Genomic DNA, 19,080 nt, shown 5'->3' with positions numbered 1-19,080 from the left:
TTATACCCTGATTTCCCATTTTCAATGGGTTCAGGGTATAAAAAAAAGAAGAAAAAAAAAAAAAAAAAACCGACTAAAAACCCGTTTGCTATGCAGCTGTCAGACAACGTCTGGCCTGTTATAGATCGGGTTGAGCCTGGCATTTCGGGGAGTGTGCTACCCAGGGCGAGCAATGTTTATGGCAGCGGCAGGCAGCGCTCCACTCTAAATTGAATGCCAAATCGCTGAGAATATTAGCCAGCCAGCCAGCCAACTGGCTAACTAAATGCTTATTGGCCAACAAAACACCAAACACCAAACTCCAAGCAGCAAACACCAAGCGCACTCGCGCACTGTATAATTTGCGGACAAGCAGTTCCAAAGTATTTGAAAAATGCAAAAATTGCATCAGCACTTGGCTTAGATTGTGAGCAGTGCTTTGTTTTTGTTTTTCTTTTTCTTTTGCTTTTAATTGTTGACTTCAGCTGGGCTGCTTGTGGGTGGGTGCGGCGTTTACCGCCACGTTGACGTCGCATATGCAACGCGGAAGAAAAGTAACCAATGCTGGCTTGGCTTGGCTTGGCTTGCCGTGGCTTGGCCTGTCTTGGCTTGGCCTGGCCTACTCTCTGTCTCCCCGCACTGCATGCCATTTGTATGCTATCTGATTCGTCGCACACCCATGCAGTAAATGCCATATGTGTGCGTGTCTGTGTGTGTCTGTATGTGCGTCTGTCTGTGTTCAATTAAGCCAAATCGCTGAAGACCTGGCCGGTAGTGGGGGCCCCTCCGATTTGGCTGTGCAAGTTCTGAATGCGTATTTAGCAAGTGCATTTCGAAACGGTAATTTGTCGTTAACTGTTGCTGCCGCTCGTTCGTGAGTTGAATCTTTCGTTTGTCATACGCACAAAACACAAAACTAAAGGAATACAAAATAAATAACAATAAAAAAACCCGTTAGAACGTGTTTGCGTACGGTGAAGGTGTTGGCAAGCTGTATACAACTATTTCTGTCCCATTTCGACGTCTGTCTGTCGGAAATTGGCTAAGCTCCACCTGGCTAAGGTTAACCTTAGCTTAGTTGACATTTTCTCATTAATAACTGAATAAATTGAGGCTGAATTGCAAATTGTTTAATTAGACAACGACCTTGCTGGTAAGTGACCGAGTTGCTAGAGCAGCTCAGCTAGGGCTGAGATGTTGCATTATGATTTAGCGAAAGGTCACAGCCAGTGTTATATATGCTATGATAACTAATTTATTTACATTCGCAATATGCGGCTGGCATATGTAAGTATTGGCAAACAACTTGCCGCTATATCGTCGCACTATCTTGAAATCTCTAGCTTCATGAATGTTAAAGTCTCTCTCCATATTTTTACTTTCTGCGCAGAAACTCTTCTGCGAAATTCTTATCCGGCTGAATCTTCATTTTTACTTTCGGCACAGATATTACGTGCAATGTTGTAGAACTAGCTGAGAGTCCATTCATGTGCCTACAAAGCCAATTTATTTGCGACTTCTGAGTCGCAGAATGTTTTCGATGAGCAGCTCAGATAACGCCCTCTGTCCACTACGTGCTATACATTTATGCCAAAAATAGTTTTAATTGCTTCTTATGTTGCTGTTCTTGAGCCTGCTGGCAGCGAGCATTATAAAGATTTATGCTACACTCAACTGTAGCGAGATTTCCGGTGCAGAATTTTAATAGCTCTAGTCTGTCCAATCTCTGCTCGATTCAAGTTCAGTTCTGTGCTGTAATCTTTATGTGCATATCTCTTCGATGGGAACTTTTGGCGAAAAACAAACTTGTCTTATTTCATTTGGAAGAATCGGTTGTTTGAGTGACTTGTTCAGAGCATGAATTTTATATGATCCAGCGCATTTCGAAATCTTGATAAGTTTGGTTTATAAATCTTTAACAAATACTGCGCAACCTTTACCAGGCTTAGCCAATGTTTATTAGAGCTCCTGCCTAATGGCCGTATTGACACATTGACAACAATATTGTTTACAACGCTTTACGTAAGACTCATTTACGAGATATTTAGCGAACAGTCCCTTGGGCTGGGTAAAAATGAAATGAATGAAAAAATCACCTTTGGGCCGATAGAAAAGTGCAGCTCCACAAAGTGCAGCAAATGTAACGGGGCGATTTCTATATATAGATGGAGATATATTTGTATATTTATTGTACAATAACAGTATTTCTCATTTCACATTTCTCATTTCACAGTTCACAGTTTTCATTTATTAACTAATTTCGGATTTACGTAATCCCCAAATCGTTCAGGCCTCAGCGACGGCGTTTACACGCAATCGCCACACTGAGAGTCGAGGTCAATGATCAGTGAAATTTACTTTCAAAAACAAAAAGAAAAAATCAGCTTTTCTGTTGACTGAAAAGCGATCGGCAAATAGCTCCAGCGGAAGCCCAAGCGCCAAGTTTCTTGAGCCGCCGTTTGGGCAACTTCGAACTGCAAAGCCAACAAAAAATGCTTTTGTAATGCGGTTTGGGGCTTTGGGGGACATGTGTATTATGCTCAAATAGGGCACAGCCAACGCCCTAGCTTGTCGCTGCTTGTCATAACTATTATAATTATCGTCATCATCATCGGCAACATCATCATCATAACGAGCAGCCGCTGCTTGCCCACACCTTGTGGCCATTAGCCGCAGAGACCCAGCCCCCGTTCCCAATCCAATCACGACAATGGAGCGCTGCATTTTACCACACTTGAAATCGCAATACAATGAATATATCTGCATAATTAATTCCCACTAACGAAGATGTTGTCGAGAGTTAATGAGTGTGGCTCGTTGTTCACCATTTGCGCCAAAATTGAAGGCAACAAACACGCGCAGGTTGTTGACTTCTTTGTCTGCGTCTGGGCCCACTTTCGGTTTCGGTTTCGGTTTCGGCTTCGGCTTCGGCTTTGATTTTATTTTCATATTCAGTTTCTGTTTCAGTTTGGGCTTCAGCTTTTGGCTGCTTCTATTGTCCATGCAATTGGTCGCAGCTGTCACATTGGGCGGTGCCATCTCGCCAATTCACTTGCAAAGCACACACACACACACACACACACACACTCACACACAGATGTATTTTTAATTATGGCCATTCCCAGCACTTGATATTTGTTGGCCAAAAACTAATCGGCTTTCAGTTTCCATTTTCCAGACGCAAATCGCGAACAGCTTGCCCAACGAGCTGATGTATTTTTAATTATACTGCGATTTCCTTTGGCTTCTCCAGATCTCAATTAAAATCGAAATACAGCAAGAGAGGTTCACTTGTTCGAGTATATAGTAAATGCATATATAACGTCCTGCAGCTTCTATTTTGGCCAAGTTCAAAAGCCAGAAAGTAAACCGAGGACGCTTCTCTGTTATCTGAGTATCGTGTATTTTTTTATCAAAGCGCTTGCAGTTGTTTCATTTAATGGATTAAACATGCACGAATCGAACTCGAATCGATTTCTCACCCATAAAATATGCATTGTTTTATTTATTTATTTTTTTAGTTTTATTTTTAATCCGCGCCTTTGCCAAAAACTAGGTTATAACCTTGAAATCCCACAAAAGAAACGTTGAAAATTTCAAACTTATCAATAAATTCATGACGCTGCGACACAAAGCCAGGCTGCGCATCAAAAGAAAGCAACAAAAGAAACAAAACTCAAACAGAAGCAGAAACAAAAAACGGAGTAAAACAAGCAGCATAAATCTATATTCAAATCCATGCTAAGCTCCATTAAAATGCTAAACAGCCAAAGAGCGTTTCGCAATTCCATCAGAAACAGACAAAAATATTCCAACGGGTCGGGCAACAGCTGTAAACCTGCATTTCAAATTGCCAAAGGTCAGGCCAAGAAGACGCTGCAGACGCAGATGATGCTGCAGCCAGCTCATCCCCGACAGCCAGTTCAGTCAGTGTCCCACTCTGCAGCTGTGTGTCATCATCGTCATCATTATCATGACTAGCATCATTATGAGCATTGCTACATAGGCTGCATTCAGCATAAAAGCTGTTTGGCAACAACAACAACAACAGCAGCAGCAGCAGCAGCAGCATCGAGCCGTATAACAATTAACCATATAACGAAAATTTGTACAAATTGACAAAGGCAGAGTGAAAGAAGAGAGGAAACGAGCCAGCGACAAGAAAAAAAAAAAAAAATAAATAAAACAGAAATTGATACACGAGTAAAAAAAAACAAGAAAGAAATAAATGAAAATGAAAAGAAAAAACAAACTGGATTTATAATGGCTAAAAACACGCAAGAAAAAACAAGCCAAGGTCATTGCGAAGCGGCCGAGAGCTGCGAAAGAAATTGTGGAATCATGTGGAATAACAATACACTGAGCAGAATCATGAATTAACAAAAAGCCAATTAACAGTACTCTAATTGAGAACTCAGCGCAAAACAAAGTCTTGGCAGAGCGCTCATCTGGCAGCTGACAGAAATAGAGAATAGAAATAGGAGACGAAAATAAATTAGAAATTAAAAATACTTACACTGGAAAATATGTTTGGTAAGTTATGAGTGGCAATATGAGAGAAATTATTAGAATTTATTTTTATTTAAAATCATGAAAATACACTTTTTGAGATAAGGTTAAGAAAGGCAGATATTCAATCAATTACAATCAACTAAATATGACATATTATATATTCATTCATAATATCTTGATATAGAGTAAGTTATTGATCTGGCTTTGTCTCAACCGATTGTATAACTATGAACTCCAGTTGGAGTTCAACTCTGCTGAAATGCTTTCAATTCAGAAATCTCTTCAGGAATGGCAATCGACAGAGTGAGAGTTTTGAAGTAATGCCACAAATTTTCAAGCCTCATTCAGACAAAATGATTTGCAAACACTCAAATGATTTTCTCACAGTGTGCAAACAAACGTGCCTTGGCGATCTACTGATTCAGGATTGTGGCAGAGGCACTTGTGGTTTCATTTTATTTTATTTCATATTTTTCGGCATGGCAGAACCACTTTTCGCTTGCAATTACTTGAGATGCGGTAGCACATAAAGCAGATGATCATGACAAGCATTATGATAATGATGAAGATGTTGAAGATGGAGATGAAGATGGTGCTGAAGCTGAAGTTGAAGCTGAAGCTGGAGATGAAGATGAAGATTTTCGTGCGCTGTTGGGCAGAAGTGACTGCGCGACGTGTTAAACATGTTTTGGCGAAACATCAACAGCTCGAGAAATCCGGTTGCTCAAATATGCGTAAAGTGGGACGATGTCGCTCCTTTACAAACAGCCACAACAGCAACCACAGCAACATCAACCAGCAATAGCAACGCTCTGTAATATTATTAAATGCCTGAAAACTGGCCAGGCAAAATGCCAAAACCCAACAAATAAACATCAAAACAATTAACAGTCGAAGACACACACACACAAACATATCAAATGAAAAAAAGAGTCCAAGTGGTTGATTTGTATGTGACCTCATTGGCAAGTGTTGATCAATAACAAGTAAGAAAGCTCCAGTCGAGACTAGGAGATACCCTGAACCCTCCAAGCTGATATTCTAATCATTCTGCACTTCTTTTATGTACACATACATACACATGCATCCACACGCACGCATAAGCCTGCGCTCTGCTAACTGCGCAGTAAGCAGCGACTGCGCTTGGGCTGCAGTGTGGGCCATATTATGAGAATTTATTTGTTGAATAATTTCTTTTGTAGACATACGATCTTAATGAAACTTTTTATACGTAATCATATGGTAAATATGTGTGTATATTCCAAAGCCCAAGTCTCTAGTACTTGAAATGCGTTTTTTACAAATTGGGGGAAAAGGGGGCGTGGTATCCAAAATCTGTAAATTACAAAATCTTTGTATCGATTAACTTTATATACAACGCAAATTTGAAGACTCCAGGTCTAAAAATGTTAAAATTAGGCTAAAAAAACAAAATCAATTTTTCGATTATTCGCGATAAAAAAGTTATCGGACAATTTATCGAAAAAATAAAGCAAACTCGTACTGCGTATGGTACTCACGAGCATACATGCCAAATTTCAGCTTTCTAGCTCTTATAACTTCTGAGATCGACGCACTCATACGGACGGACGGACGGACGGACGGACAGACGGACAGGGCTATATCGACTCAGCTCGTCACGCTGATCAAGAATATATATACTTTGTGGGGTCTGCCACGCCTCCTTCTGCCCGTTACATACTTTTTCACAAAACCATTATACCCTGATTTCCCATTTTCAATGGGTTCAGGGTATAAAAATGCAGCTAGCTTGGGCCGGGTCTGGGTCGGGCCCATTGCGTAAGCCATTTGAGGTGTGCCCCGCCCATCGCGTAATGCTGCTCTTTGGCAATCCCACTGAGAATCTCTCAGATGGCACAACTTTTAACTCTTGCACAAGCCAGCTCTAAACTTGAACTATTTGACGCGCCACTGATAATGTATACCCCTTATCAGGCCACTCCGGTGAACCTTAGGTAGTCCAGTTCGGATTATCAATAGAACCAACTAAAATTTGTGAATTTGAGTTGCTGACATTTTTGGCAGCTTTTCAGTATTTGCTCGTACTTAGAGGGTGTTGGAACTCATTAGTGAGATCATGCGTCTGCTGCTTCTTGCAACATGCCTGTGTCTGACTGTGGTAAGAATTGGAAAAGGATCAGCTGCCTACTGAATTAGCTGATTGCAGTTTATAACAGTGGATTTTTGTTTAATTAATATGAGAGGAAGATAGACACAGTTAGAGAAAGAGAGAGAAGGAAAACTGTTGTAAATCTCTGAATGGATATATAAATATCATGTGAAGGCTTGAATTGTCTTATAAAGCTGTATTTCTGATAACGTCGTCAGTATCAACATAACTTGAAACTGTTGCTAGTAAAGAGTTCTTGTATATAAATTTCTACTTTTCTTTAAATTAATCTAATATTGTGTTGTGTTATATTTGCTGTCTTATCACTAAATCTCTGTATCAGGGAAAGCTATATGGCTTCCTCTGTTTACTCTGTTCAATTTAATAATGCTCTCTCTCTCTCTCTTTCTCTCTCTCTCTCTCTCTCACTCTCTCTCTCTCTCTCTGCATTCTCGAAGCTACCGAGCTGGGGGCTGCTGAACGGCGAGCAGCGCACTTTAAAGAAGTGTCTGAGCAGTTATGGAGGACTCAATGAGGAAAATGTGGAGCGCCTGGAGCGATACACCCAATGGTCGGAGAGCTACGAGGAGTTGCCCTGCTTCACGCAGTGCTACCTCAACGAGATGTTCGAGTTCTACCACGATCTGGAGGGCTTCGACGAGCGCCGCATCAGGCAGCACTTCGGCGACGCGGTCTTCGAGGCGTGCAAAGAGCGGCTTAAGCTGGGCCCTGAGCAGAAGGAGAGCAGCTGCGAGCACGCCTATGCGGGCTTTCACTGCATTGTCAGCGTGAGTGCGATAAGCCGGACCGTGGGCCACTGACCGCTGGCCTGATAGCGGCGGCTGCTCGAGTTGCCTCTACTACATGGGCCTGTTGTTGTTTACTTGCAGTTGGAGAAAGATCCGTTCATACTGATCGAAAAGATGCCAAATGTCACGCGCACTGCCAAGTCGGCGATGAAGAAGTGCTTGCAGCAGGTGGACCAGTTCGAATGGAATCGCATGGCCGACTACGCCCACTTTCCACAGACGGAGCCGATACCCTGCTTCACACGTTGCTTCATCTCGCAAATGCAGCTATTCGACGAGCGCACCCGACGCTGGCGCATACCCGCCATGCGCCAATCACTGGGCGTGCCCCTCCCTGGCGCCCACATAGCCAACTGCACCCAGCGTCGCAGTCGTAATCTCTGCGCCACCATTTACCAGCAGTTCAACTGCTATGTGTTAGCCGTCTAGATGGAAATGCTCTTTGACTAACTTTATTTTACGTTACCTACATGCCCAACTGCAGAGTCGAAATCAAGAAATGTGTATATATAATGGAGGTAATATATGTGTATTGCATTTCTCTTCTGATGCAAGCTACCCGCTGATAATGCCTGAAGAACATTGGAATGGTATAAATAGAAAAAGCAGGAAATGGTGTTTGAGTCTATTTATAAAATAAAAGAGATAATCGATAATCTTACACAAAATACGCACGATTCGACTCTGACGCAGCCACAGCTTATGGCCAATAAAGTTACATTAGCGCTTGAGCTGCAAATTCTAAAACAAGATTGCGTCAGAGTCGAAAATGTGTCTAAACTAGATTCGTTCCATTGAGATTTCCATTGAGTCGCTCCCAGCAGAGATATTCGTCGTACATCCAGGCGCATTTGCTGCTGGCCTGGCTGCGCTGCTCATCGGAGAGGCGGCACAGGCTGTAGTCGGGCTGGTGCTCCTGGTGGGTGGGACCGAAGGCCTGCTGCCAGTTGAGCAGGCGCCAGTTGCCCGCCTCGTCATAGAAGCCCATGGCATCGGCGAAGCACTGGAATAGGCAGGGAATGGACTCCTTCGGCTTCAGTGTGCTGTACTGCAGCATCTGGACATTGGTGGCGTTCAGCTGGCCGCTGCACTGCATCAGGGTGGAGATGCTGTTGCCGGCATGCAGCTCCGCCTGCTTCAGGCAGCGCAGGCCGCGATGGGCGTAGCTGCAGGCGTCGCGCGACTTGCGCCGCAGCTCGTAGTGGCAGTAGTTGTAGATGTCGGCGCCCAGCTCCTCGGCCACGCGCTGCTTGTGCCACTTGTTGGCGTCGATGTCGAACCAGCCCTTCTCGCTGGCCAGACAGCGCATCAGGCAGGGCACCTCCTCGCTGGTCCAGCTCGCGTACTTCGCCAGCTTGCGCAGGTCGCTTTCGATGCGCTCCGGGCTGCTAATGCTGCCCAGGCATTTCTCCAAAATCTGCGCATCGCCCGTGAGATCGCCCAAAGCCTGCAAAATGTGAGGGGATTGTTGTGTTTAAAAGATGCCGCATTAACTGATGCTGTGCAGACGCACCCCAGCGAGCCACAAGGTCAATAAGCCGACAGCCAGACGCATCTCAACACTCGCACTGCACAATCTCAACTGCTGTGCGCATACAAGCGCTGAGCTCATGAGCACTCGCAGCATCCGCTTATCAGGCAGCTGAGATTAATCCGCGGGTTCAATGTATCACACAGCAGTTGAACCGCATGAACCACCCGAAGCAGTTCGTACTGGGTTAAGTTTTGTGGTTCTGCTGTACTCGGGCAAGAATATTTTATTTTGAATTTATCACATACATAATTAGTTGGAGCTTAATTGTAAATCTTGCGCACGACGTGGCGGTTGATGGGCAGCCAGCAGGAGAAGACGCGATTGGCCCAGGTGCAGACATCGGATTCGGCTTCATTGTGATCGATACACTTCTCGAGGCCATGGCGCACTGACTCCAGATCCTTGTAGTTCTGCGCGGTGAACTGCGCAATAATTGCCTTCTCATTGAAGCCCTTCTTCTCGTCGAACAGGCCCATCTTCTCCACGAAGCACTTCACGTAGCAGGCGGTGCGACGGTGCTCAGGGAACACATAGTTCAGGTACTGCTCGTAAATGTCCTCGGGCACGTTGTACTTCTCCTGGCACTCTTCATGCGCCTCCACCGCGTCCTCGTGCGTGCGTATCGTAAACTTTGCGCTAACCTGAAAGGAGGTTGTCAATATGAAGGCTCAGTTCGGCTAGCCAAGGGCACGTTCAGTTACCTGGCCGACGGCAACTGTTGCCAACACAACTGCAAAGCTGATCAATAAAGCGTTGACTTTCATTTCTAGGCTAAAACTGAGACTGAGACTGAGACTCTGATTGCGATTGCGAGTGGAACTGGACCGACTTCTATCAGGGCCTGTGTGCGAATGTGCCAAGCGAGCCAAGATTTCTGTTCATAATTTGTGTGTAGCCAATCGGCTGTGGCTAGATAATAAACCAGAGCCAAGACGCCAAAGTGAACAACATGCTAAACCCGTTGTTCGACTGGATGGGGATTGTCCAATAGTGGTGCAAGTGGTGGAGGCGGAGGTGGAGTTGGTGCTCCGTTGATACCCTTGCGTCAGTTTTGCTCTTAAGAAAAGAAAAAAAAAAAGAAGAAAAATAAAACGGGTAAGTGTAGCAAACGGGTTTGGGTTTGGGCCACGGCGAAGACTGCGACGGCGGCTGTGATGTCGACGTCGACGTCGACTGCGGCTGCGAGTCTGCTGTCAACGGCATTGTTTGGGCAGCGCATTGGTTGGTTTTGGCCTGGTGTTATATAATCGGCGGCGACGTCGGTGGCTTTAGTACGTAGTGGTTACGTTTTGTTTGAGCCAATTAAACGATTTGTTTTTGTGCCACAAATTCACTTGGTCGTTGCCGCATACACACACACACACACACACACACACAAGCAGTGTGTTTTTGTTGTTGGTGAAATATGTGAGTTGTTGTTTTTATTTATTTTTTATTTTGAAGCTTTGCTATTTTTTTAGCTGCTGCAAATTCTAACACCTCGTCGGCCATTTGCTGCACACTTCCGCAATGAAAAAATAAACGTTAGCCTGTTTTGGGCACTCGCTGCCGTTTTTACCTGCCACACAGCAGCAGCAGCAGCAACGGCAGCAGCAGCAGCAACGACAACAAAAACCAAAACATTTTGTTGATATTTTGTTTTGTCGGGGCTGCAGAGCCGCAAATAAATTAAATAAATTATTCAATTGAATTTATTTATTACCAACCAATTTGGCTGCCCAGCGGACTTTTGCATTTGTGTAATTAACGGCAGGCGGTGCACAAACTCCACAAATTGCCAACTTCAACAACAACAGAAACGGCGCGACTCCTGAGGGAATTTCCATTGCAGCTGTCATTGGTGCGCCGAGGTTCTTAAACCCAAGCTCAGAGACGTAGTCGGGTCGGTGAAAGGCTTATAAATGGCCCTGTCTGCCAGAGACAATTTACGGCTCTTGATTGACATCTATTTGTATGTTCAATAATAAAAGCCGCTCTCAAGTGTCTGAAGAGCAATTGCAATCATTTTATGATTATATTTAATTGCATTAAATAAATTAATGCAATTTATTTATTGATGTGATTGAATTTCACTCTTGCATTAAATCTCCCATTATTTGAGCAACAATTATGTATTTTGCATGCCCCGTTAGCCCCTTGCACGATTCAGCTGCCAGCCACTGCTTTCAGTTCAACAACAAAAGTCCTAAAACAAAAAATAAAAATAAAAATAAAAATAAATCCATATAAAAATGTTGAAAAATATATATGAATATGTGAAATGTCTCCTCGCTGGGCGCATGGCATTTTATGGGGTGGTCATCAACCTGCGACTCTTTTCTAGGGTCAACATTTTCAGTTATCGTTTTAAACTTTGATGCCATAAATTGAACAAACTGCTGTGGGGCACAGCCAGCGTCCACCCACCTGCCATTACCTGGTCTAGTATTTATTTAACAGCTCAAAAATATTTGCAATACGCTTCACAAATGCATTTTTTCTCAAACACACATGCAAAATATTAAATTTTGTTGTTCCAAAATGAAAAATAGGAGTGCATTTAACTGAGGATATTATTGGGCTTAGATGAAAATTAATATATTTATTCTCTTTGAAAAATGTTTTTATTTATTTTTTTTTTTTTTTTTTTTGCAAATTTTTTTAGAATAAATTCAATAAAGCTTATACAGTTAAAAATTCGATTGAAAGTAAGAAATACAATAAAAATTTAATCGCTTTAAAATGAAACAAAGCGTCTTTTATTCTGCTTAGAGCTAAAGCTGGTTAACCTTGTTAAACTTTTGTAAAATGGTTGAAAACATAAAGTCAACGTCATAGAATTTCATTGTTGTTCCCTCCGAATAAAAATTGAAAAAAAAAGAAAACAGCAAAGTCGTATGGCAATTTAAAGCAAAAGCAACAAAAACAAATGCCAAAAGCTACATGCAATACTACACGATGCTTTGCGTTTGTTTGCATGCAATGCATGGACTCATCTTTTTGTTGTTTGCTTTTTTTTCTTGTTGTTTGCGTTTGGTAGTAGTGGTCAAATGCAAATTCAATTGGACATCGTGTGCATGCAGGCCGTGTGGCACAGGATATCCGGACGGCAGCCATTTTAGGCATATATATCGAAGTCCTTGACCACCAGCTCCAGCAGCAGCAGCAAAGCAGCCAAAAACTAAACAATAACATTTTTTCAAGCCGATAGCAAACACACACTTACGGCACTCTCTGACCCACGTACACTCTGTGCTATACATATATATACATAGGTATATATGTAGGTATGTTTTTTGATTTTTGTTTTCTTCGACTGCCAATAAATCAGAAATTGAGCCCAGCCTCCCATTGGCTGCGGCCGCCTGTCTCTTGCTCTTTGTCTTTGGCTCGTATATTATGAGCTCATATTAAAACATTTTACACACAATTTCGTTGCAGTTGGTTGGTGGCCTGACCGCCTGCCTGCCTGGCAGCTAGGTTGCTTGACTGCCTGCCTGCCTGCCTGGGCCAGGCATGAATTATTATGCACCTAGGCGTATACGCAATGTTTAATTTTCAACTCGAGCGGCAGCGCGCTGCACACACATAAATTCTAGGGCCGCCGACAAACGACTTGTTCAATTTCTCTATATTTTTGCCGGGCACTGCCTAAACTGAGCCCCAGCCCGCCCCTCATCAAGGTTGCAGCAAGAAAATATGTCCGAGCTGGCTAAGGATCCTTTTTTCGCTCGCTCTCTCCCTGCTGGCTCCAAGCTGAACTGATGCAGGCCAGCCACGTACACATGTCGGGAGCTAACTGCAGGCAGCCACGTTGCCCATTGCCCATTGCCCATTGCCCATTGCCCATTGCCTATTGCCCAGTGGCATTGTTGCTCCTCTGCTGGTCGTTGGCATCATCATCATCATCATCAACAGCGACGCAGCAGCAAAAATTTCAGCCATTTGTCCTGGATGCTTGCGGCATAAAAATATGCCAGGGCCAGCATTTTCATGCGGGTCATCTACTCCCAGCTACAGTTCCAGCTACAACTTGCAGCATTTGAAAGTCATGTGCTGCCCAGTTCCTTTTCCCCTCCCTGCCCAAACGTTAGTTTGTGCAGTTTTTTTTTTTTAATTTTACTTTTTTTCTATTTTTTGTTGGTTGGGAGTCGCCAACTTCTCAGCCTCGGCACAAGTTGAGTTTTGGGGCAGTCTGAGTGGGCCGCAGTCGAAGTTACGAGCCTGCAAAAATCACACAAATAAAAAATACTGTTAGGGGTGCGGAGGAACGGATTCATAGTACGTTTAGCAAATGGACTCTGGCCTCAAATGCTGCTGGCACTTTCACAAAACATTTGAAATACAAATAAAAATCTGCAGCATGTGTGTGGACGAGAGACGTAGCTACTGCTGCTGCTGCTGCTGCTGCTGCTGCAGCTGCTGGAAATCATTTCAAATGCAAAGTAAAATTTCATTTTGTTTTACTTTACCCACACACACACACACACACACACAGAGACACACGCTGAGACACCCCTATGGAGTTCGCCGTCTGTCTGCTAGTTGAACATGTTTGTTTACGCTTCATCATGTCGTCGTTAGTTGCTGGTCGCTCCGAGAGCTCTCGGTTGTGCTGGTCAAGCGTCTGCACCATTGACACGATGACATTTTAATATGGCTCGTAACTTTTGTTTAGCTTAGACGCATCGCCCTCGCAGCCACCCCCACCACCAGCTCGTCATTTGTATTGATGTTGTCATTGCTGTTTGCCTAGTGGGAAGTTTCGTTGTCTTCAGCTTCGGCTTCAGCTTACGTGCGTGTCATCAGGCAGCAGCCAGCGATTTGTATTTAGATTGAGATATTTATATATAGATAACAGATAAGGATATGCCCTGCAGCTGCACACACATGTACACAGTTAATTCAATTCAATTCAGTTCAATTCAATTCAATTCAATTGTATACAGTTTTATTACTAAAAGAAAAGAAAGAAGACTGCAGAAATGCTCTTTCTCTTCTTCGTTTGCGCTTGCTGTTGAGCCCATGTGCTTGCAGTTTTTCATCATATTTTCCTTTTATTTAGGTAAATTGCTGCCTGATTTGCTTCAAATTGAAATCCAAAGGTAATGTAGTGCATAAAATCAGAGTCATGCAGACATATACATAACACGTAGCCCCCACACCCAACCCAGCCACAGCCCCGCCCACAACACCTTTCGCCTGCTGCGCGTTCAATTTTTCATTACTCATGCTTCAATCAATCACAAAAATGCGATTTTATTTCATTTTCATGCGTATTATAAGCGCTGATATTCACATTTCTTTTACAGCTCGCGTCGCGTGTCGCGCGGATGAAAGGAGGCTGGGGGTAGTGGTGGGGCGGCGAGGGGCGAGCTGACAGGCGGTGCTGGCAACATATGCACATTGTGCTTTGCATATTGCCAATCCAGCCATTCGATGAAAACACACTGTGGCTGTGTGTGTGTGTGTGTGTGTGGGTGGGTGTGCCCATGTGTGTGTGTGCACACAAATTGAAATTTATATTAATTTAAATGGGCAATTAAGCGGCAGCCATTTGAAAAAGGTTTAGCGTGAGCTACGCCTCAGCCAGCCAGCAAACAACAACAACAACAACAACAACAACAGCAACAGCTTCAGTGATGGGCTATAAAATGTAACCTGCAGAGCCGACTCTGCTGTGTCATCCAATCGAAAGTCAAACCAATTGAGGGATTGGAAAAAAAATCATATATAATAAGTCTGCGGGGCTTGGCTAGCAGGCGAAGCCGATTGTCAAAAGCGTTGCAAATATTGATGATAACTTCAGATAAATCAATTTTAAGTTCAACTATGGTAAACTGGTTTCCTATAATTCACTTACACTATAATAAATTGTTGATTATTATGAGAGAGCTTTGGAATGTGCAGCCATGCCCAGCTGAGTTTGCTAAGTGTTTCCTCATCTTTCATAAAGAAGTCAATCAATGGAATAGACCGACTGATATCCCGTCTTTATCGCTTTTAGAGCGAACTCAACTATTAATTGCTTTTAACTGTTTCTGCACTTGTAGAGCTTGAAATCTGTTTGCACTCTGATATATTGTATATCGCAAATGATGTCAACGCGACAACACTAAATGTACTCCATTAGCAGCTGAGCAGCTTGCCGAGTGCGTGCCCCCACAGGCTGCCAAACCCAAGAGCAGTTGACGTGGCGATCACTTCTTGAGAAGCTCCTGCTCCCACACAGCCACACACACTCAGACCCACACACACATATGCACACACTCAGTGGCTAAGACGGGTTCGGCTAGCAACAACAATTTTTGGCGCTGCTGTCGCTGGCTTGACAACGCCTTTTGTGATTGGAATATAAAATAAGATACAACACACGACAACGACAATGGCGTTGAGTCTGTGGAAGACGCTGTGGCAGGCGGCAACAAGGGGTACGGGGCACGAGGCATGGGACAGGGGGCACGGGAATCGGAACAGCAACACAAATCAAACGCATCTGTTGGTGAATTCGTCAGGCAGCTGGCTGGGAATTTGAAAAGAAGTCACAGCTTGGTTCTAGCATGTGTATCTTTGTATCTGTATCTGTATCTGCAAGTGTGAGTTGGGTTTGTCAATTGGTGACGGCTGCTTCGTAATTACGTGACGTTTTTGATAAATTTTGATTCGCCACGTGATGGGCAGAGAGGCCATTACTTAAGACTAATGTGTGGCATGCTCTCAGAATTGGAACAAATGCCTCGCCGCCATATATTTCATTCGATTTAGCTTTAATGCATTTTCTATTAACGGTTGTCGCACCGTTGCCCGCACACTGACCCAGTTCGTCAACGGAATCGACAAATACGCGACATGCGCGACCAAACGGATGAATGGGCGGACGGGGCTCTACTCGCTGGACATTGCGGAGGTTATCAACCCAACAAATGAAACTGCGTTCAATGCATTTTGACACAATTTTTGGCTGCCAGCCAGCCGTATGCAGAATTCGTATGCACTACTCATGTTGTAGAAATGAGTTGATTCGGTTTTTAGGTGAGTAAATAAGAATTGAAACATCAATCATTTACAAGGAATTTTAAGTCTTAATGAATTTTGATTTAAATGGATATATTATTAAATTCTATTTCCATATAACATATATATAATTATATATATCATAATATATTTTATTTATTATATATATATATATTATATATATATATATATATATATATTTTTTTTTTTTTTAATATATTTAAGTAAATGAATATATTTTTTAAAATAAAATAAAATAAATAAATAAAATTGTATTATATATTTAAAATTTGTTTAGCGGGTTAATTGTGTTGAACTGCTTTGGACATGCATAAATTAGCATCATATCTCATAAATTTAGGAACTTCAACTTAATATCTTTAATTTTAATCTTCTTTAATCTCTGGAAACCCAAAAAAAAAAAAGGTTCCTGCCATTACAATTTTCAATGTATTTACTACAAATTGATACATCAAGTCAATCCCATATTCTACTCTAATTCAGTACTCTTAACATTAAGTATTTCTAGCCAAAGTCAGCTTCTTTCAACCTCTTCTCAACCTTGCTTACGCCCTTAATGCACTTTAAACAGAGTATTGTACAGTCAATTCCAGCCGACTTCCACTGGCTAAAACTTTAGCTAACCAAATGTCGTATTTATACAGTTAGCTCTGCGCACACATATGCATGCACACACACACACACATGCAGACGCACGAACACCCGCCGAACAGATTTGTAGTGTAGAATTGGCTTGAAAATGCTTTTTGCCCTCGACGCCTGGCAAACCTTTCCCTAAACGTCAAATGTTGCATTTATCGCTCTGTTGCTGTCGCTATCGTTGGTTTATTATAATGTCATTATGCTAATTTTACAGTTCGATTGAATCGAACTATAGTGAATGCTATATAAATAAGCACATATACATAAATGTATAGTGCTTATAGACTTTTGCCAAGTGAATGGCAGCCTGGCATCTCTGTTCATATTGATGAGGCTGTTGCTGTTGTTGTTGTCACTAATGTCGCTTTGCTGTTATGTATTCTCTGCCTGCTGCCTGCATTTGACATTTCGCTCATTGCTTTCTTGCTGTGTTGTTGTTGTTGTAGTTGATGTTTTGCACGCCTCTTTAGCTTTCAATAAAAATTGTTGAATAATCAGTAGCAGCAGCAGCAGTCGCAGCAGCAACCATCAACAACAGCGTGATACGCGCATTGAAAGGTTCAAGAAGAAAGCGTATTGCGAATTTTGTGTGACTTGATTTGCGTGATGTGCATACGACAACAACACGGACTGCGACGATGACGACGACGAACCCAGTTGGCATGGCAGCTGTAATCGTACTTGCGCTCGTACTCCTATTATATAAGCCCGCAAATGTTATGCTATTTTCAAGCACTATACAAATAACAAGCGTGTATGCCTTTAAAGTTCAAAACAACCAAAAAGACCTAAAAATGAAAGGGCGACAGGCATAGATAAACAAGAGCAATGGCCAAAATGTGCGGGAATGAAGACCCGCAACTGAGTGCATTATATGTGGTGCTAACAAACAGGTGGCTGATGGAAGTGTTGAAATGTCTGCACCACATATTCAACATCAACTGACTCATATCTTTGCTTATTGTGTTTAGAATGCATTTAGCTTTGGCTTCTTAAACTGGCAGTGCACCGAAATCTGATTATCAATGATGATGAATGACAAGAGCACATCCTCTAATTTATTGGATAGTCTGGATAAATTAAATTAGTGAACAATTGAATAGAGTAAGGAAATACATATGTATGTGTAAATTTAACATGCACTCCAGTGTCTAAGAGCAAAGAGCTGTACTTAATGTAACTGAAAAAAAAAAAAAAAAAAAAATAATAATAATAATAATAACAATAATTTATGGATAATATATTTATGCTGCACTTGACAAATTTGGAATATGAATAAGAATTCAGAAATTTTATAGAACGAAATATCATATCCCAATCAAAATATTCTCAGAATGCTATAGAATGGGAGATTTCTTAAGGTTTTAATAAATCGCAATCTAAATTAAGATTTTACGATTTGATGTTTATCATTTGCCTACCTTCAAACATGTAAATGTAATTCTTGTTTATTTATAGACCTATTTCTGAGCCACATTGTGAGCTGTTGAGCTTAGAGCGAAACTGAGATTCTACATCAGCACTTGCCACATAGTTATTCTAATCAAAGAGAGAAAACACCGCTACATTGAATCACCCAGATAGGAAACAACAACAATGTATTGCTGCCCCGCCTTCTCTAGCTAATCCTCTCGCCTCGCTCGGCATATGCAAGCACAATTTTCAACAATTTCGAGAGCTTGACCCAAAGTATTTAGTGCTTAAGAGGAAAATAGGCAAAACGTGCCGGGCATAAGTGAAAATTTTCTAGGCAGCACCATATTAGATGCCACCATGACCATATTTAAAAAACCAAAAGCCACTGAATTCATAGTTTGTTGTTGTCTGTTGTGTTGTTATCTGCTGTTGCCTGTTAATAAAAAAAAAAAAAAAAAAAAAGAAAAAACCGGTAGCATAAAATGCCGCTTGCTGCTTGCGCTTGCTTGTACAGCAGCAACGCCTGGTTAGTTAGCCGACGACTGACTGGCTAACAGCTAACAGCAAAGCTAACGTGAATTGCTGTCCATAGAGGAGAGTGAAAAAAGGTCAGGCGGCCAGCGCGGATTTGGACTGGGGCTATGAATCGGAACTTTTGAATTGGTTCTCGTTCGGCTCGGCGCATTGAATTTGCCAATTGATGGCAATTTGTGCGTCTGCAGCGCGAGTTGGTTAGCGAGTGAGTGCAAAGGTTCAATGCACCTCAGGGCGCTGCAATAGCCATTCGCGTATATGAATCAGATGTATGGCCGACCGGGTGTCTCAATTATTAATTAACTGTAAATGTCACGGGCTTACGGCGATACATTAATCATAATTAGTTATGCCACATGACAACAGCAACAACAACAACAACACTGAAGTAACCAATGATATGTAAACAATTAGAGCTGATTTGAAAAATCGATTGGAGTTCGAAAATATTTTGTTATTTCGGCAGGGCAGAGCAGAGGGCAAAGTGCTATTGTTGAAAGTTTGTCCAA

General features: G+C 42.4%; 2 protein-coding genes across 2 annotated transcripts; one reads left to right on the top strand and one right to left on the bottom strand.

Annotated features, from left to right (window-relative positions):
* The first annotated feature begins 6,488 nt into the window (after nucleotides 1-6,488).
* Obp83cd (Odorant-binding protein 83cd) lies at nucleotides 6,489-7,953 on the top strand. Its single transcript, XM_089476269.1, has 3 exons — nucleotides 6,489-6,631; nucleotides 7,081-7,410; nucleotides 7,513-7,953. The coding sequence occupies exons 1-3, from the start codon at nucleotides 6,590-6,592 to the stop codon at nucleotides 7,858-7,860; spliced, it is 720 nt and encodes a 239-aa protein (XP_089332395.1). The 5' UTR covers nucleotides 6,489-6,589; the 3' UTR covers nucleotides 7,861-7,953.
* Nucleotides 7,954-8,044: 91 nt separating this feature from the next.
* On the bottom strand, nucleotides 8,045-9,854 carry LOC108620450 (Odorant-binding protein 83g). Its single transcript, XM_089476272.1, is given in 3 exon segments — nucleotides 8,045-8,878; nucleotides 9,211-9,606; nucleotides 9,667-9,854. Coding segments are annotated over 3 exon segments (1,131 nt in total). The 5' UTR covers nucleotides 9,730-9,854; the 3' UTR covers nucleotides 8,045-8,206.
* Nucleotides 9,855-19,080: the final 9,226 nt, after the last annotated feature.

This window comes from Drosophila arizonae, chromosome 2 (genome assembly GCF_054131065.1).
Source record: "Drosophila arizonae isolate 15081-1271.41 chromosome 2, UAZ_ARI_1.0, whole genome shotgun sequence".
Classification (NCBI taxonomy): domain Eukaryota; kingdom Metazoa; phylum Arthropoda; class Insecta; order Diptera; family Drosophilidae; genus Drosophila; species Drosophila arizonae.
Note: the sequence above shows the minus strand (reverse complement) of the source record. Positions and strands in the feature narration are given on the sequence as shown.